This window comes from Sapajus apella, unplaced genomic scaffold, assembly GCF_009761245.1.
Source record: "Sapajus apella isolate SASKATOON/1434 unplaced genomic scaffold, GSC_monkey_1.0 scaffold62, whole genome shotgun sequence".
NCBI lineage: Eukaryota > Metazoa > Chordata > Mammalia > Primates > Cebidae > Sapajus > Sapajus apella.
The window spans coordinates 4,803,622-4,824,373 of NW_022437002.1; the positions used below are offsets into that span (position 1 = coordinate 4,803,622).

The 20,752-nt window shown below is 42.5% G+C and overlaps 1 protein-coding gene and 1 pseudogene across 2 annotated transcripts in view; both read right to left on the reverse strand.

The window, feature by feature from the left end:
• YARS1 (tyrosyl-tRNA synthetase 1) overlaps nt 1–20,752 on the reverse strand; it is a 43,185-nt gene that overhangs the window by 21,452 nt on the left and 981 nt on the right. For both annotated transcript variants that reach the window (XM_032246783.1, XM_032246784.1), the window contains exons 2-4: nt 14,692–14,838; nt 14,372–14,547; nt 5,628–5,757 (exon numbers count right to left, since the gene is read on the reverse strand). In XM_032246783.1, the coding sequence (XP_032102674.1) occupies nt 5,628–5,757; nt 14,372–14,547; nt 14,692–14,838 (453 nt within the window). The remainder of the gene's footprint in view (nt 1–5,627; nt 5,758–14,371; nt 14,548–14,691; nt 14,839–20,752) is intronic.
• On the reverse strand, nt 11,632–12,084 carry LOC116529222 (annotated as a pseudogene).

The following is a 20,752-nucleotide window of genomic DNA, read 5'->3' on the forward strand; positions in this document are numbered from 1 at the left end:
TGATTGGCTGAGGGTAAGAGGAAGAAAAGGCTGAATGAACAAGCAGGAACAATCTAGAACAGTATTATCCAAGAGAACATGTGGTGATGAATATGTCTGTGCTGTCCAATATAGTAGCTAACCAAGAATTTGATATATAGCCAGTGTGACTGGAGAACAAAAACTTCCATTTTATTTAATAGCCACATATGACTAGAACCACATTAGACGGTACGGACCTAGTTTTATTTTATTATATTTTTAAGACATGGAGTCTCATACACACAGAATAAAAGAGGTGGAGTCTTGCTATGTTGCCTAGGCTGGTCTTGAACTCCTGGCCTCAAGTGATCCTCCTGCCTTAGCCTCCCAAGTATCTGGGATTATAGGCATAAACCATGGTGCCCAGCCAATAGCGTAGAACTAGCATGTCTCCAGGATTTATTGATTGATTGACTGATTGATTGATAGATAGATAGATAGATAGATAGACAGATGAATAAACAGATAGATAGGGTCTCACTTGTCACCCAGGCTGGAAGGCAATGGTGTGATCTCAGCTCACTGCAACCTCCACCCCCTGGATTCAAGTGTTTCTTCTACCTCTGCCTCAAAAGTAGCAGGGACTACAGGTACATGCCAGCACACCTGGCTAATTTTTTTATTTTTTGGTAAAGATGGGGTTTCACCATGTTAGTCAGGCTGGTCTCGGCCTCCCGAAGTGCTGGGATTACAGACGACAGCCACTGGGCCCAGCTCCAGGTTTAACCTTGGAAAATATCTCTTTGAAGTGACAAGGGAAAACTTTATTTTCTTTTCTTTTTTTTTTTTTTTTTTTGAGGCGGAGGTTTTGTCTTGTTACCCAGGCTAGAGTGCACTGGCGCGATCTCGGCTCACCGCAACCTCCGCCTCCTGGGTTCAGGCAATTCTCCTGCCTCAGCCTCCTGAGTAGCTGGGATTACAGGCACGCACCACCATGCCCAGCTAATTTTTTGTAGTTTTAGTAGAGACGGGGTTTCACCATGTTGACCAGGATGGTCTCAATCTCTTGACCTCGTGATCCACCCGCCTCGGCCTCCCAAAGTGCTGGGATTACAGGCTTGAGCCACCGCGCCCGGCCTAAAACTTTATTTTCTTATATCAAACATTGTAGAGGGCTAGGTGTGTTGGCTCATGCCTGCAATTTCAGCACTTTGGGAGACTAAGGCAGGAGGATCACTTGAGGCCAGGAGTTCAAGAATAGCCTAGGCAACATAGTGAGACCCTGTCTCTACAAAAAATTTAATTAAAAAAAATTGTACAGATATATAAAGAAAAAGTTAAGTCTAGCCATATTTTCATCCTGCCTTCACAAGGTAACCAGTATCAATAGCTTGGTTTGTATTTTTCTATCCTCCTTACTCCTACAAATATACATGCACACAAAGCAAACAGAAGGATGTTTCTGTTAAACAAAACATGTATTTTGTCTTGTTTAATAGAAATAGGATCATGCCTAAATTTATTTTTATACATCACTCTGAAGTTTATTTTCTTTATTAAGATTATGGTTAAGTGGATTACGCTTTACATAAAGATGTATGAGATGAACAATGTCTTAAAGGACAGATAGGTAGAGAAGGAATTATAATTGAAGAAGTAAAAAAGCATCCCAGGAAGCGGGGGAGGAAGAAGAGAGACACATAGAAAGGCCTATAGGTTGGAGAAGGAAAAGCAAATGTATATATTTAACTGGTGTCAGAAGAGAGAGGTTTGTGTATAGTACAGGCATACCCCAGAGATACTGTGGGTTCAGTTCCAGACAACTACAATAAAGTGAGTCACTTGGATTTTTTTGTTTCTCGGTGCATTTAAAAGTTGTGCTTACACTATACTGTAGTGTATTAAGTGTGCAATAGCATTATGTCTATAAAAACAATGTCCATACTTTAATTTGGTTAAGGTATAGCTAAAAATGCTAACAGTCAGCTGAGCCTTCAGTAAGTCAGAATCTTCTTGCTGGTGGAGGGTCTTGCCTCCATGTCTGATGGCTGCTGACTGATCAGGGTGGTGGTTGCTGAAGGCTACAGTGGCTGTGGCAATTCCTTAAAATAAGACAACAATGAAGTTTGCCACATCAATTGACTCTTCCTTTCATGAAAGATTTATCTGTAGCATGTAATGCTGTTTGATAGTATTTTGTCCAAGTAGAACTTCTTTCAGTACTGGAGTCCATCCTTTCAAACTCTGCTGCTGCTTTATCAACTAAGTTTATGTAATATTCAAAATCCTTTGTTGCCATTTCAACAATGTTCACAGAATCCTCACCAGTAGTTTCCATTTCAAGAAACCACTCTGCTCATCCATAAGAAGCAACTCCTCATCTGTTCGACATTCATGAGATTGTAGTAATTCAGTCCCATCTTCAGGCTCCACTTCTAATTGTAGTTCTCTTATTATTTTCACCCCATCTGCAGTGACTTCCTTCACTGAAGTCCTGAATCCCTCAAAGTCACCCATGACAGCTGGCACCCACTTCTTCCAAACTCCTGTTAATATGGATTTAATATGGATATTTTTACTTCCTCCCATGAATCACAAATATTCTTTTTTTTTGAAATGGAGTCTTGTTCTGTCGGTCAGGCTACAGTGCAGTGGCACAATCTCAGCTCACTGCAACCTCTGCCTCCCAGGTTCAAGCAATTCTCCTGCCTCAGTCTCCCAAGTTGCTGGGATAATGGGCACCCGCCACCTTGCCCAGCTAATTTTTGTATTTTTAGTAGAGACGGGGTTTCACCATATTGGCCAGGCTGGTATCGAACTCCTGACCTTGAAATCATGCATATTCTTAATAACACCTAGAATGCCAAATCCTTTTCAGAGGTTTTCAATTTACTTTGCCCAGGTCCATCAGAGGAATCAACATCTATGGCAGCTATAGCCTTTTGAAATGTATTTCTTAAATAATAAGACTTGAAAGTCAAAATCACTACTTGATCCATGGGCTGTGGAATGGGTGTTGTGTTAGCAGGCATGAAAAAACATTTAAGGCCAGGCGCGGTGGCTCACGCCTGTAATCCAAGCACTTTGGAGGCCAAGGCGGGCGGATCACTTGAGGTCAGGAGTTCAAGACCAGCCTGACCAACATGGTGGAAAAAAAAAAAGAAAAAAACATTTAACTCCTGTACATCTCAAGCTCTACAGAAGCTCTCCATCAGAGCTCTTGGGTGACCAGGTGTACTGTTAATGAGCAGTAATATTTTTGACAAGAATCTTTCTTTCTGAGCAATAGGCCTCAAAAATGGGCTTAAAATGCTCAGTAAATCATACTGTTAACAGATGTGCTGTTATCCAGGCTTTCTTGTTCCATTTATAGAGCACACGCAGAGTAGATTTAGCATAATTCCTTTTTGAGATGGAGTCTCGCTTTGTTACCCAGGCTAGAGTGCAGTGGCATGATCTCTGCTCACTACAACCTCCGCCTCCCAGGTTCAAATGATTCTCCTGTCTCAGCCTCCTGAGTAGCCGGGACTACAGGCACCCACTACCATGCCTGGCTAATTTTTTGTATTTTTAGTAGAGATGGGGTTTCACTATATTGGCCAGGCTGGTCTTGAACTCCTGACCTCAAGTGATCCTCCCACCTTGGCCTCCCAAAGTGCTGGGATTACAGGCTTGAGCCACTGTGCCTGGGGCTATTTTTTTTTTGTAGTTTTAGTAGAGACAGGGTTTTGCCACGTTGGCCAGGCTGGTCTTGAACTCCTTGCCTCAAGAGATGCGCTTGCTTCGGCCTCCCAAAGTCCTGGGATTACAGGTATGAGCTAGCATGCCTGGACTATTTAGCATAATTCTTTTTTTTTTTTTTTTTGAGACAAAGTCTCACTCTTGTCCCCAGGCTGGAGGGCAATGGCACAATCTCGGCTCACTGCAACCTCCGACTCCTGGGTTCAAGCGGATTCTCCAGCCTCAGCCTCCTCAGTAGCTGGGATTACAGGCACCTGACACCACGCTCAGCTAACTTTGTATTTTTAGTAGAGATGGGATTTCACCATGTATGCCAAACTGGTCTCAAACTCTCCACCTCAGGTGATCCACCCGCCTCAGTCTCCCAAAGAGCTGGGAATAGGTATGAGCCACAGCCCCAGCCTATTTAGCATAATTCCTGTTTTTTTGTTTTGTTTTGTTTGTTTTTTGAGAGGGAATCTTGCTCTGTCATCCAGGCTGGAGTGTAGTGGTGCACTCTTGGCTCACTGCAGCCTCCGCCTTCTGGGTTCCAGTGATTCTCTTCCTCAGCCTCCCAAGAAGCTGAGATTACAGATGTGCACAACCACATCCAGCTAATTTTTGTATTTTTAGTACAGACGGGGTTTCACCATGTCATCCAGGCTGGTCTCAAACCCCTGGCCTCGTGATTCGCCCACCTCGGCCTCTCAAAGTGCTGGGATTACAGGCATGAGCCACTGCGCCCAGTCTATTTAGCATAATTCTTAAAGGCACTAGGATTTTTGGGATGTAAATGAGTATTGGCTTCAACTGCATTAGCTGCATTAGCTCCTAACAAGAGAGTCAGCCTGTCCTTTGAAGATTTGAAGCCAGGTATTGACTTCTCTCTAGCTATGAAAGTCCTAGATGTCATTTTCTTCCAATAGAAGCCTATTTCATCTACCTTGAAAATCCATTGTTTAGTGTAGCCACCTTCATCAATGATCTTAGCTAGATCTTCTGGATAACTTGCTACAACTTCTAAATCAATGCTTGCTGCTTCACCTTGCACTTTTATGTTATGGAGACAGCTTTTTCCCCTTTAAGTCTCATCAACCAATCTCTGCTAGCTTCAAACTTTTCTTCTGCATCTCCCTCACTTCTCTCAGCCTTCATAAAACTGAAGACAGTTGGGGCCTTTCTCTGGAGTAGGTTCTAGCTGAAGGTAATATTGTGGCTGGTTTGATCTTCTATCCAGACCACTAAAAGTTTCTCTATATTAGTATAGATGAAACTTACATCTGTTGCACTTTCTATTTTTCAGGTGTTCACTGGAGTAGCACTTTGAATTTCCTTCAAGAACTTGCCTTTTGCATTCACAACTTGGGTGTTTGGTACAAGAGGCCCAGCTTTCTGCCTCCCTCGGCTTTTGACATGCATTCCTCACTAAGCTTAATCATTTCTAGTGTGGACTTAAAGAGAGATGGGTGGCTCTCTTTTTTGCCTCAACACTTAGAGGCCATTGTAGAGTTATTAATTAGCCTAATTTCAATATTGTTGTGTCTCAGGAAATAAGGAGGCCAGAAGAGAGTGGAGAAATGGCTGGATGGTAGACTAGTCAGAACACACACAATGTTTATTAAGTTCATTGTCTTATATGGGCACAGTGTGTGGTGCCCCAAAACAACAACAATATTAACATCAAAGGTCACAGATGGCATATCACCATACAGGTATGATAATAATGAAAACGTTGAACTATTGTGAGAATACCAAAATATGGCACAGAGACACGAAGTGAGCACATACTGTTGGAAAAATGGTGCTTGGTGGACTTGCTGGACACAAACCTTCAGTTTGTAAATAATAGTATCTGCGTAGTGCAATAAAGCAAAGCACAATGAGATATGTCTGTTATCAAACCAGAGCAGAAAAGGTCATTGGGCCACTCCATCCTCCTTAAGTACCTGCAATCCAGGGTACAAGAGACCACTCAGCAAAGGGTGCTCCACCTGCTTTACCACCTCAGCTCCAGCCTTCTTGGAATCGTGCTGTGTGACCACGGAGGAGAGTCTGTACACATCTAGTGTGTACTCTCTGAAGAGGAAAGGAAGAGGGGACAGCTATAAACCTGGGCCTAGGCCTCAGTTTCCCAGGGCAATTTAAAGCACATTAATTTACTTCCCTAACCTTAGTGTAACCGGGATCTCAGTTTTAAAAATATTTTTTAATCACTGACTTTCTTGTTCTTCTTTCCCTCCCTTCTAGTATTGCATGCTTACTTAATTACGTTCTTGCTTAAGAAATTCCAGAGAGGAGGGTGAGGATTCAAAAACTACCTATCGGGTATTATGCTGATTACCTGGGTGACAAAATTGTCTGTAAACCAAACCCCGTGACATGTAATTTACTCATGTAACAAACTTGCACATGCATCCCTTGAATCTAAAATAAAAGTTGGAAAAAAAAAAAAAGAAGTTCCAGAGGCTAATCCTAAAACAAACTAGGCATGGTGCCCAGATTGCAGAATCCTCCTGCTCAGAGGGAGTCTCAATTAGTCCGTTATCATGAGTCTGAAGTCAAGATAACACCCGCCATACCTCCCGCTGGGCAATTATGCAAGACAGCCATCAGAACAGAGACACACAGACCCTGCATTCTGCACCACTCCTGCACGTCTCCCATACAAAGTTTCCCTTTAAAAACATTATGGTAAAATTCAGAATTTAAGATGGTACTTTAGAACACTGGTCCACCATCTTCTCCGTTTGTTGGCTCTCTGATTAAACCTGCTTTTCTTCCTACCAACCCTTGTCTCTTGTATCTGGCTTTCAAGTGGCTGGGCAGCTGAACCTGGGTCCAGTTATACCAGGCCATTCAAATACAGCACTGCCTGGTAGCTTCTAAAATGTGACACACCTATCCCCTCATCTAAAATATTACTTTATTTTTATGGTTTTCTTTTTATCTTTTTTTTTTTTTTTTGAGACAGGGTCTCACTCTGTCACCTAGGCTGGCACGCAGTGGTGTGATCACAGCTCATTGCAGCCTCAATCTCCTGGGCTCAGGTGATCCTCCCACCTCAGCCTCCAGAGCAACTGGAACTACAGGCATGTGCCACCGCAACTGGTTAATTTTTCTATTTTTTTGTAGAGACTTGGTTTCGCCATATTGCCCAGGATGGTCTGGAACTGCTGGGCTCAAGTGATCTGCCTACCTCTGCCTGTCAAAGTGCTAGGGTTACAGGTGTGAGCTACAGTACCCGGCTTGCTTTCCTTTTAAAAGAGGGCTTTAATCAGTATTTTTCTTCACTTCTGGAAAATGTTCTGCTGTTATCTCTTGAAATACTGCTTATCTGCCATTCTCCTTCAATCCCTTTATCTGGAATGTCTTTTCAACTGATATCGAAATTTCTCAATCTATTTCTGTTTTTTGTTTGTTTGTTTGTTTTTGAGACAGGATCTTGCTAGGTTGTTCAGGCTGGAGGCTGCAGTGAGCCAAGATTGTGCTTGGGCAACAGAGTGAGATGTTGTCTCCAAAAAACAAACAAACAAAAGTAAACTGAAATATATGTGACAAATAATGAACAAGACAAGGAATAGGATACCCATCACTCAGTTTTAAAAAAAAGGACCTAGTCAGGCATAGTGGAGCACACCGATAGTCCCAGCTGCCAGAAGCTGAGGCAGGAGGATTGCTTGAGCCCATGAATTTGAGGTTGTAGTGAGCTCTGATCGTGCCACTGCACTTTAGCCTGAGTGACAGAGGTTCTGCCTCAAAAAATAATAAAAATAAAATTTTAAGGCTGGGCGTGGTGGCTCATGCCTATAATCCCAGCACTTTGGGGTCAATAGATCAAGACCATCCTGGTCAACATGGTGAAACCCCGTCTCTACTAAAAATACAAAATTTAGCTGGGCATGGTGGCCCACGCCTGTAGTTCCAGCTACTCGGGAGGCTGAGGCAGGAGAACTGCTTGAACCCAGGAGGCAGAGGTTGCGGTGAGCCGAGATTGCGCCATTGCACTCCAGCCTGGGTAACAAGAGCTGAAAACTCTTGTTTTTGAAACTCCGTCTCAAAATAAAATAAAATAAAAATTTTAAAAATTATAAAGGAAAAGGACCTAAGAATTACTTCTGAAGCTCCTGAGCAGTCCTCCACAATTCTCTGCCACTTCTTCTTCCTTCAGAGTAACCACTATCTTGAACACCTGTGTTTCTTTCCAGTATTATATTACATTTATATCACTATAAACAATGTGTTATAAATATTCTTGTGTATTTTGGTATACAAGTTTCTATATATATGCCTAGAAGTAGAATTTCTGGATCACCAGGGATTTGCACCTTGAACTTTAGGGGATGATGCCTATTTGCGCTTTTATCAATTTTTTTCCTTAATTTTGACATTATTTTAAATTTTTGCCAATTTGGTGAGCACAAAATGTTTTCTCACTGTTGTTTTAATCTACATTTCTTTGCATAATAAACAAAGAGGTTAGTAGCTTTCCCTATGCACACTGGTCATTCAGGTTTCTTTCTTCTGTGTAACGCCAGACTTTTCCTACTGGATTGACTTATTTTTTTTTGTTAACAAATGATTCTGTAGTTTTTGTAATTTAAGACTAAATATTGGCCGGGCGCGGTGGCTCACGCCTGTAATCCCAGCACTTTGGGAGGCCGAGGCGGGTGGATCACGAGGTCAAGAGATCGAGACCATCCTGGTCAACATGGTGAAACCCCGTCTCTACTAAAAATACAAAAAATTAGCTGGGCATGGTGGCGCGTGCCTGTAATCCCAGCTACTCAGGAGGCTGAGGCAGGAGAATTGCCTGAACCCAGGAGGCGGAGGTTGCGGTGAGCCGAGATCGCGCCATTGCACTCCAGCCTGGGTAACAAGAGTGAAACTCTGTCTCAAAAAAAAAAGACTGAATATTAATTCTTTGCTAGTTACATGTGTTAATACATTTCTTCCAGTTTGCGGCTTGTCTTTCTACTTTACTTCTGATGTACTGAAGTTCTTAACTTTAATGTAGTGGAATTCATTAATCTTTTCCTGTGATTTGTGCTTTTGGTATGTCTTGTTTTCCCTACCCTAAGATTATCAGATTGTACCATATACTGTCTTTTTTTTTTTTTTAAATTTTTAGAGACGGAGTTTCACTCGTTACCCAGGCTGGAGTGCAATGGCGCGATCTCGGCTCACCGCAACCTCCGCCTCCCGGGTTCAGGCAATTCTCCTGCCTCAGCCTCCTGAGTAGCTGGGATTACAGGCACGCGCCACCATGCCCAGCTAATGTTTTTTGTATTTTTAGTAGAGACGGGGTTTCACCATGTTGACCAGGATGGTCTCGATCTCTGACCTCGTGATCCACCCGCCTCAGCCTCCCAAAGTGCTGGGATTACAGGCTTGAGCCACCGCGCCCGGCTCATATACTGTCTTTTAGGTGTTTTGTAGTTTGGTCTTTACAATTAAATCTTTATTCCACTTAGAATGGAAGGATCATTTTTTTTCTGTATTGATAATCAATTGTTTCAACACCATTTTTGCTTTAAACGTTTATTCTTTCTCTGCTAGTCTGCAATGGCAGCTCTGTCATGTCAAGTTTCCATGTTTGTGAGGATCTATTTCTCAACTCTCCATTCTGTTTCATTGGTTAATTATCTATCCCCAGGCTAATTCCACATACATAAATGACATAGAATTTGGTATCCAAAAAACAAGAAAAATGGGCAAAAACACTTGCACAGGCACTTTACAAAAGAGGAAATCCAAATGGCCAATAGAAACATGAACATAATTTTTTACTGATATTTTACACCTATACTTGCATGGTAATCTAGGTAATTTCAACCTAGATTTTTGGGTTGAAAATCCTTCTCTTTCTGAATGTTGGGCTCAAGCAATCCTCGTGCCTCAGCCTCCCTAGTAGCTGGGATTATAGATGTGTATAGATGTGTTCCCTCCCCTCCTTCCGTTCTGTCCTTCCTTCCTTGTCTCTCTCTGTTACCCAGGCTGGAGTGCACGTCCAGGGTTCAAGTGATTCTCCTCCCTTAGCCTCCGAGTAGCTAGGATTACAGGTGTCTGTCACCACATCTCGCTAATTGTATTTTTAGTAGAGATGGGGTTTCACCGTGTTGGCCAGGCTGGTCTTGAACTCCTAACCAAGTGATCCCTCCACCTTGGCTTCCCAAAGTGTTGGGATTACAGGTGTAAGCCACCTTGCCGGCCTTAGTGCTCCTTTTAAGAAATGTGAAGCTATTCTAATTCCTGACATTTCTGTATGTTATTTCTTCTTCTTCTTTTTTGAGAGAGATTTGCTCTTATCGCCCAGGCTGGAGTGCAACAGTGCGATCTCAGCTCATTGCAACCTCCGCCTCCTGGTTAAAGCGAGTCTCCAGCCTCAGCCTTTGGAGTAGCTGGGATTACAGGTGCTTGCCACCACATCTGGCTAAATTTTTTGTATTTTAGTAGAGACAGGGTTTTGCCATGTTAGCCAGGCTGGTCTCGAACTTCTGACCTCAGGTGATCTGCCCATCTCAGTCTTCCAAAGTGCTGGGATTACAGGTGTGAGCCACCATGCCTGGTGAATTTCTTTTGTCCCTTTGGGAGTTTATAGAATATTTTTTGTCCTCAGTGTTTTAAAATATCAAGAGAATATACTTTAATGTGGATTTACTTTTATACATTGTGTTAGGCATTTAATGGGCCCTTTCCAACTGAAACTCACGTCCTTTAATTGTCCTTATTTTTCATGAATTATTTCATCCTTAAATTATTTCATTATTTCCTTTACTTTGATTCTCTCTTCTCTTTTCTGAAACACTTATTCAAATATTAGATCTCCTGGCCTAGTATTCTAATTTTCTGACCTTTTTCTCTCTTTTTTTGTTCTTGTGTTCTATGAGACCAGAAAACCAAAGTTCAAGAACATACAATTCAATGATCCTCAAGGTGCAAGTAGTGTTCAGTGTTCCATATACTATATTTTGTAGATTCTAAGATGCATATTTTTTAACATTTAACATTGTGAAATCTAGATGAGTCTTATAAACAATGGGATGTTATCTGTTAACGTTTTTGACAGTATCTAAGATTAATTGAACTATAGTATCTCTGTATTCCCATTTTTACTCTAATCACTGAATATTCTTGATTAACTTGTCTGTACATTGCTACATTTAGTATAAAAAATTTTATCCAGCATTTTTAGCTGTTTTCAGCAGGCTACAATATCTAGTCTGCCAGACTGCTAGAAACAAAAGTCATTATCCATATCTCAACCACTATTACATTTTTTGTCCATCTTTCTGGTCCACATTTTGGGCAAATTTCTTAGTACTACTGTTCAAATCTCTAATTTTCTCTTCAAGTATATTCAGTCTAGAGTTGATCCTATTTATCCAAGACTAGGTTTTTTTTTTTTCCTTTAATAACTGAAATTTCCATTTCCAAGATTTCTAAATGATTCTTTTTATTTTATATGTTCATGTTTCACTCTGCCTCTCTGTCCCTTGGTTATTATTTTTATTTATTTAGAAACAATCTCACTCTGTCCCCCAGTGCAGTGGCAAGATCTCAGCTCACTGCAACCTTTGCCTAGCGGATTCAAGAGATTCTTGTGCCTCAGCCTCCCTAGTAGCTGGGATTATAAGAATGCACCACCACACCTGGCTAATTTTTTGTATTTTTAATAGACACATCACCATGTTGGCCAGGCTGGTCTCGGACTTCTGGCCTCAAGTGACCTATCTGCCTCAGCCTCTCAAAGTGCTGGGTGGTTATTTTATATATTTTTTTCATATTTTTTCTATCATTGCTGTGTATGCAACAGAAGGAGCATATCAAGTGTGCACTACAAAACCATCTTCCTATAAAGTGGCTTTTTTTTTTTTTTAAAGCTGTAACTCTGAAGCATTTTATTATAAAAAGCTAGTACTCATATACATAAAGTAATATGTACTTAAAATTCATGATACATTTACTTCATTTTTTAGCTTGACCTTCTAGCAGATCTTTAGCTTCACTGATTTTGGCTGCTATATACGGAGACCCTCCTTTGTCAGGATGATTTAAAAGCATAATTGGTCGGTGAGCATCTCTTATTTTCCCTTTATTGGCAGTAGGGCTTACACCTAGTATTAATGCTGCTTCCCGTTTTGTCATTTTGGGTTCAAACCCACCTCTGTAATAGCCACCACTGAAGGCAGATTTTGGTAGACTTTGAAAAACTTGTTTTACTTGAGGCTCCATATGCTTCATGGCTTGCAAAACATAACGGCCTGCAAATCCTGCAGCTGCAATGGTCAGTCCAACTGCTACCATTGTACTGGCCATGGCTGCTGCGGCTGGCTTCCCTCGCTTCCACCGGGAGCCCGGCTCATCCCAGCGCACAGACTGCGGCGGACGCCCGCACGCCCCGAGCAGAGCGACGCACCTCGGCTTTTTTGTTTTCCTTTCTTTGAGACAGAGTCTCACTCTGTTGGCCAGGTTAGAGTGCAGTGGCATGATCTTGGTTCACTGTAACCTCTGCCTCCCAGGTTCAAACAATTCTCCTGCCTCAGCCTCCCAAGTAACTGGGATTACAGGTGTGTACCACCACGCCTGGCTAATTTTTGTATTTTTAGTAGAGATGGGGTTTTGGCCTTAGGTGATCCACCCGCCTCAGCCTCCCAAAGTGCTGGGATTATAGGTGTGAGCCACCACGCCTGGCCCTAAAGTCATTTTTGTATATAGAAAAATATCTAGTGACTTTGAAGCAAGATAGCTTTATTTATCCCACCTTCCCATATCCCAAATTCTCTTAAGTTCTTGGAGAATAAAAACTATGCCTGTGTTTTTCACAGGTATAACTCCAGTGCCTAGACTAGTGTCTGGCACATAGTAAGAATTCAACATATACTTGCAAGACTCATTCTCTCACCATCTTCAGGTTTCTGCCTAACGTCATTTTAGTAGAGAGGGCTTCCCTAACCATCTCATTCAAATTGAAACCCCCCATTTCCTGAAAACTTTCTCTATCCTGGCCTGTCTGCATTGTTTCAGCAATTGCCTTCTGATACACACATAACTTATTATTTGCTGTCTGTATTTCCTTGCTAGAATGTAAGTCCCATTAGGATAGGGACTTTTGTTTTGCTTTACTTTTGCATAATCAGTATCCAGAACAGTGCTTATCATATACCAGGGGCTCCATAAAGATCTGTGGATTAAATATAAAAATGAGTAAAATTTTAGGTACTCTACAAAGGCTGAAGATTCAAAGATCTGTTTATATAAGGATGTTTATATGCTTTATTTATTCATTTCTTTTCATTTTTTTTTTTTTTTGGAGACGGAGTCTTGCTCTATTGCCAAGGTTGGAGTGCAGTGGTATTATCTTGGTTCACTGCAACCTTCACCTCCCAGGTTCAAGTGATTCTCATGCCTCAGCCTCCCAAGTAGCTGGGATTATAGGCGTGTGCCACCACGCCCAGCTAATTTTTTGTATTTTTAGTAGAGATGGGGTTTGGCCATGTTGGCCAGGCTGGTCTCAAACTCCTGACCTCTAGTGATCCGCTCACCTCCAAAGCACTAGGATTACAGGCGTGAGCCATCACACCTGGTCCTATTTTTCTTTTCTTTTCTTTCCTTTTCTCTTCTCTTCCCCCCACCTCTCTCTCTCTTTCTTTCTCTTTCTTTCCTTCTCTTTCTTTCTTCTTTCTTTCTTTCTCTTTCTTTCTTTCTCGCCCTCTCTCTCTCCTCTCTCTCTCTCTGCTCTCTCTCTCTTTCCTCTTCCTCTCCCTCTCTCTCTCTCTCTCTTTCTTTCTTGAGATGGGGACTTGCTATATTGGCCAGGGTGGTCTTGAACTCTTGGCCTCAAGCAATTCTCCCAGCTTGGCCTCCCAAAGTGCTCAGATTACACGCGTGAGCCACCCGCCCAGCCTACATGCTTTCTTTAAAGCCCTAAATGTATCAACAGTGAGGAATGGTAAAGAAAATTATATCAGATACAGTAAAAAGAGAAATTTACTAGTAAGCAAGAGATCTGGGTTCACATCCTGACTCATCTACTTACTAGGTATATAAACTTGGAAAAGTTAAATCTGAATTAATTTCCTTATCTGTGAAATAAGACAAAATAAGGCTTCCTTTAAAAAATTGTTCTAAGGGTTTAAATGCAAAAGTGACTAATAGAGTGATACGTACTTAGAAATCCGTATCTGAAGTTTTAAAAATTTTTTACTGTGGAGACAATGAGGCAGCATGCAGGAATTGCTTAAGAAAGAGTAAGTTAAGCATTAGGACACAAAATATCTATGCTAACATTCCAAATATGAAAAAAACTCACAAAGATAAGCAATAACAATTGTTAGGACAGTGAGAAATATTTTTCTTTCACATTTCTTTTATTATTTGGTGAGGCTAGAAGAGAAAGGGAGGCTGAATTATTCACCATCACACTCCCATATCCTGTAAGTTCTCCAAGGCCAAGGACGTTGTTATGGTTACGTTCATATCTCCAGCAAACAGGACAGTACCAAGGCATTTACTAGTCAGTACACTTCTGATAGATGAATTACAAGGACAAAGAGTAAAAAGCTTTAAATGGTTCTGAATAGGTCATGCCAGACAGCTTCTAATCTAAACGTAAAGAATGCCTGCACTTCACAGGCCTGTAATTAGTTAGAACCACCAGAGCCACAAGGAAGGGGGATGATCAAGAACTTACTTGCTGAGCTGGTAATCAGTGCCTTTGATGAACTTGAGCTTCTCCAAGGGTACCCCAATGCTCTCCAGCATTGCTTTGATCACATTCTCATAGTAACTAACTCGTAGTTCTAGAAGTTCCCACGGGGCTTTCATGTTATCCAGGTATGCGTGGAGGTCCGCAAACAGAATTGTTACCTGGACAAGATATAAGGGGTCACCAAAATGTGAATTTGTCCAAGTACCTCCAACCTTTCTCCTCCAGCCCCACCCTGTCCTTGTTAAGTCTCTCTTGGGTTTCCCTTGGGTCAGTCCCCAAGGGCTTATAGCATTAGTTCTTACCTCACATCCTGCCTTCAAGAAGTCTGCAATCTTTGACATGGGCACAAAGTAAGCCACATGTGGTTTGCCAGTGGTTGCCGTTCCCCAGTAAATTTTAAGTTCCCGCTCGTTCAGTATCTCCTTCAGCTTCTCTTCCCCGAGAACCTCCTGTTGTGGAAGCAGAAGAGTTGGTTTAATGCCGGTGCCCCACCTTGCTCATCCTTTACCCTGTGACAAGGAAAACAAAAGCATGTGTCACTGGAGATCCTGGCTCAGAGCCATCAAGGGGGTCCAGCCATGCTCTCAGTGCAGAGAGCCAATGTAAGTTGGTACTGCTGCTAGTATCACCCCTAATGTTGGGGAGTGGGGACATGCCCCTAACTGCATCTTTGCCTCCAGTGACTTGTAAACCAAAACTAAATTCTAAGACCCCCAACTGACTCAATGGATCCCCCATTTTGGCCAATGGGATCCCAAAGAAACCTAAAAACTAGTTCAGGCCAAGACAGAAAGGAAGGGTCTGACATGCCTCATTATACCCTCCTCCCTTTGGAGTATATTCTTTTTTTTTTTTTTTGAGACAGAGTCTCACTCTGTTGCCCAGGCTGTAGTGCAGTGGCACAGTTTTGGCTTACTTCAACCTCTGCCTCCCAGGTTCAAGCAATTTTTCTGCCTTAGCCTCCCAAGTAGCTGGGATTACAGGCATCTGCTACCACGCCCAGCTAATTTTTGTATCATTAGTAGAGATGGGGTTTCACCATGTTGGCCGGGCTAGTCTTGAACTCCTGACCTCGTGATCTGCCTGCCTCAGCCTCCCAAAGTGCTGGGATTATAGGCATGTGCCACTGCACCTGGCTCTTTTTTTTTTTTTTTTTTTTTTTTGAGACAAGGTCTTGCTCTGTTGCCCTGGCTAGAGTCCACTTGGGCAAACACAACTCACTGCAGCCTCAACATCCAGGCTCAAGCAATCCGCCTACCTCAGCTGAGTAGCTGGGGCTACAGGCACATATATGCCTGGCTAGTTTTTTCTGTTAGGTAGAGATGAAGTCTCACTATGTCACCTAGGCTGGTCTTGAACTCTTGGGCTCAAGTGATCCTCCCACCTCAGACTCCCAAAGTGCTGGGATTATAGGCATAAGCCAGCCCCCCTCGTGATCCACTGGAGTTTAGATACAACAGACCAGCATTGACATTAAAACACAGATAGTAGGGCCGGGTGCGGTGGCTCAAGCCTGTAATCCCAGCACTTTGGGAGGCCGAGGCGGGTGGATCACGAGGTCAAGAGATCGAGACCATCCTGGTCAACATGGTGAAACCCCGTCTCTACTAAAAATACAAAAAATTAACTGGGCATGGTGGCGCGTGCCTGTAGTCCCAGCTACTCAGGAGGCTGAGGCAGGAGAATTGCTTGAACCCAGGAGGCGGAGGTTGCGGTGAGCCGAGATCGCGCCATTGCACTCCAGCCTGGGTAACAAGAGCAAAACTCCGTCTCCCCAAAAAAAAAAAAAAAAAAAAACACAGATAGTAAGATTGACAAAACAGATTCTCTGTAGTAGTAAGATACCAAATTCCAACCTGATTCTGGTATAGCACCACATGACAGACAGCAGATCCTGAAAGAAATCAAAGTATTTTACCCCAAAAGATATTTATTTGACATATTTTTAAATGGCCCTACAAACTGTCTCTTGGGGAAATGTGCATTCTGTAGAGAAATCTCCTACCCTTACTAAATCTTTTCTGGAGAGTCTGACACCTTTTAAGATCAGATAACAGACAGTCACCATCAATTCTCTCTGAAGCCAGCTACCTAGAGGCTTCATCTACAAGACAAGAACCTTGGCTTCCACAACCCTCCTTATCTTTTTTTTTTTTTTTTTGAGACGAGTCTCCCTGTTGCCCAGGCTGGAGCACAGTGGTGTGATCTCAGCTCACTGCAACCTCAAGCGATTCTTCCACCTCAGCTTCCTGAGTAGCTGGGTCTACAGGCATGTGCCGCCATGCCCAGCTAATTTTTGTATCTTAAGTAGAGACGGGTTTCATCATGTTGGCAAGGCTGGTCTCAAACTCCTGACCTCGTGATCCGCCCACCTTGGCCGTCCAAAGTGCTGGGATTTACAGGTGTGAACCTAACCCTCCTTATCTTAACTCAAACTGACTTCAACTCTTCAGGCAGAGTTTAACTCTTTCAACCAATTGCCAATCAGGAAATCTTTGAATCCACCTAGAAACTAGAACCCCCATCTCCTCTCTGGGCAAACCAATGTATACCTTAATTGTATTGATTTATGTTTTTGCCTGTAACTTCTATCTCCCCAAAACATATAAAACCAAGCTGTAATCCAATCATCTTGAACACATGTTCTCAGGACTTTCTGAGACTGTCAGATGCCATGGTCTTTAACCTTAGCAAAATAAACCTCTAAATTGATTGAGACTTGCCTCAGATACCTTTTTTCCCCCCAAGACAGAGTACTCTGTCGCCTAGGCTGGAGTACAGTTCTGTGATCTCTGCTCACTGCAACCTCCACCTCCAGGGTTCAAGCGATTTTCTTGCCTCAGCCTCTAGAGTAGCTGAGATTGCAGGTGTGCCCCATCACATCTGGCTAATTTTTTGTATTTTTAGTAGAGATGGGGTTTCACCATGTTGGTCAGGCTGGTCTCGAACTCCTGACCTCAAATAATCCACTTGCCTCAGCCTCCCAAAGTGCTGGGATTATAGGCATGAGCTACCACATCTGGCCTCAGATACTTTCTGGTTTACATACCTCTAACTCACTCTCCTTCCTTTCATAGCCAATTTCTTGAAACAGTTGTCTCTTCTTTTGGTCTTCATTTCCTTTTTTTTTTTTTTTGAGATGGAGTTTCGCTCTTGTTGCCCAGGCTGGAGTGCAATGGCGCGATCTCGGCTCACCGCAACCTCCGCCTCCTGGGTTCAGGCAATTCTCCTGCCTCAGCCTCCTGAGTAGCTGGGATTACAAGCATGCGCCACCATGCCCAGCTGATTTTTTGTATTTTTAGTAGAGACGGGGTTTCACCATGTTGACCAGGATGGTCTCGATCTCTTGACCTCGTGATCCACCCGCCTCGGCCTCCCAAAGTGCTGGGATTACAGGCGTGAGCCACCGCACCCGGCTGGTCTTCATTTCCTAGTCTCCCATTCCAATTTGAATTCCATGCCACATCATACTGTGATAACCTGCTTTTTGCCAGCTAAAACTAACTCTTTCTCAGATTAAAAGCTGTTCAGGCTTTATGTTAGCTTCTTGAGCCGGACAGACTCCATCTTAGCTTCTTCATATTAGTTATTTTCCCACCATCAAGTATGTAACTATAGTATGTAGCTGGGGCGGGCTGACACTGGGCACCTCCAGGAGTGCATTAGTTGATAAGAGGCCAAGGTAAGTGGTACCAGCAGAGCCTGGGAATGCAGGTGCAGTCGAATGCCCAGAACCCCCATTATCTATAAGTTGTATGTCTTTTATGACAACTTTACCCCTTGCACCTGGCACTGTTTTATTTCTCATACACAGTTTATCTTTTAACTTTTTTGCTTACTCTGCTTTTGCGAAAAATTTGCTTCAGCTAGGTTCCCCCTCCCCTTCAAAACTAGGGTATAAAAGACCACCTAACTTTTTCTTAGGTGCTAAGAGAATTTTGGGCGTTAGCCACCTCTCAGTTGCCAGCATAATAAAGAACTCATAATTCAATCTCAGAGTGTGGTGCATTCCTTGACTGGCTCGGCTACAATACTACTAAATTCCGTATCACATCACACATACTCTTGCTAAGGTCACAGAGGACCTTCATGTTTCTAAATTCAATGAGTATTTTTTAGTCTTCACTCCCTCCCAGAGGTACTCTCCTTTGGTCTCCTTTATTTTATTCTCTAAGTTTTCCTCTTCTCTGCCTGCTTGGATTTCTTTGCAACTGTTCTTATTTTTCCTAGTCATTAAATATTAGCAATCTCTGGGGCTCTGGTCTTTTTTTCTTCTTACTCTACATTCTCCTTAACTGATCCCCTTCAGTTGCTTCAACTACTACTGTGAGCCAGTAACTCCCAAATCTCCTGCTCACATCCATATACAGGACCGTGTTCTTGTTGTCAACCCAATCGTTCAAAACACAACTCATGCTCTTGATTTCTTACTTCACTCCTTAACCATCTTTTTCACTGATAGTTTCACTCCTTGTTCAGTAAATGGTACCATCATTTAGAGTTGTTCAAGGTACTCCAAAACTGCTCTTCAACCCTCCTATTTCTCTCTGCCTCTAAATCACCACCCAAATCCAGGCCCCATCAGATCACACCAGGATTCCTCTAATATTCTCCTAACTGGTCTCCCAAATCTACTTTTGCTCCTTCCAATCAATTTTCTTTTCTTTTCTTTTTTTCTGAGATGGAGTCTTGCTCTGTCACCCAGGCTGGAGTGCAGTGGTATGATCTTAACTCACTGTTCAGATGATTCTCCTGCCTCAGCCTCCCAAGTAGCTGGAATTACAGGTGCCCACCACCAGGCCGGGGAAATTTTTGTATTTTTAGTAGAGATGGGGTTTCACTATGTTGGCCAGGTTGGTCTTGAACTCTTGACCTCAAGTGATCTGCCCTCATGGGCCTCCCAAAGGCATGAGCCACTCTGCACCTGGCCCCTCCAATCCATGTTCTAAAAGGTAGCCAGAGACAGTCCTTAAAACCCAAAAACTTCTTTAAAACTCATTTTCCTTTTTTAAGACCTTTAATGATTTATTTCTGTCCTATGACAATATTGGAAAAATTCTAATAGGCCAGTATATGTAGCGTCTCCTCAAGTTACGGTTTTGGGAGGCTGTTAGAAAACATGATATTGCTGGTTTGAATCACATATTAGCACGACTTGTTAAAATCCTGTGCTCCAAGTCTGTTGGCAGGTGATCCCGCATGCTCAAGAGCACCCCCAACTATGTGGACACTTGGAGGGTTATCAGCACCCAAGAAGATGTCACATTACTTAGACTTTAAACCCTGAGTGAGGCCAGGTGTGGTGGCTCACACCTGTAATCCCAGCATGTTGGGAGGCCAAGGTTGGCAGATAACTTGAGGTGAGGAATTTGAGACCAGCCTGGCCAACATGGTGAAACCCTATCTCTACTAAAAATAGAAAAATCAGCCAGGTGTGGTGGTGCATGTTTATAATATTCCAGCTACACGGGAGGCTGAGGCAAAAGAATCATTTGAGCCCGGGAGGCAGAGCAAAACTCTGTTTGAAAATAATCCCAAAAAACCAAAAACCCGTGAGTCAATTCCAATAGTTTTGTGTATCTTAAGTCCCCAGTCAGCATATTTTACAGAGAGGGAATAGGAAACTAAGACTCTAGCTAGGGGAAGCATGCAAAAACCTTTGGTTAAAATTGTGAATGGAATAACCTAAATGTCCATCAACTGATGATGGATAAACAAAATGTATATACATACAAGAGAGTATCATTCAACCATAAAAAGGAATGATGTTTTACTAGGTGCAAAAACGGATGAATTTTGAAAATATTATGCTAAGTGCAAAAAGACGCAACAAGACACATATTGTATGATTCTAGTTAAATGAAATGCCCAGAACAGGCAAATACCTGGAGACAGAGAGATTACTGTCTCCCTAAGGCTGGGAGTAGTGGGTAATAGGTAGTGTCTGCAAGTTGTATTAGATAGTGTGATAGCTGCACAACCAGTGAACATACTAAAACTCACTGAATTGTGCACTTTAAAAGGGTGAATTTTATAGTATGTGAATTACATCTCAAAAAAAGAGAAAACAGAGCAGGCTGTGGGCCAACTGATGTATCACTGCTCTTAGAAGATAGCCCAATTTAAAATTGAACAGAATAAGACCTACAAGGCCCCGTGACTTGGTCCCTGCCTGCCTCTCCCAAACAAATAAACAATTAAAACGTATAGTATGTAAGAACAATAATGGAAAAAAAGGCAGAGCAAGGGATGGGGCAGTTCTGGTGTCAGATGATTTGTTATTTAAATAAAGTGGTCGGGAAATGCCTCCCTGATAAGGTGACAATAGGAGCCCGGAAAAGTCAAGCGAATACACAATATAAA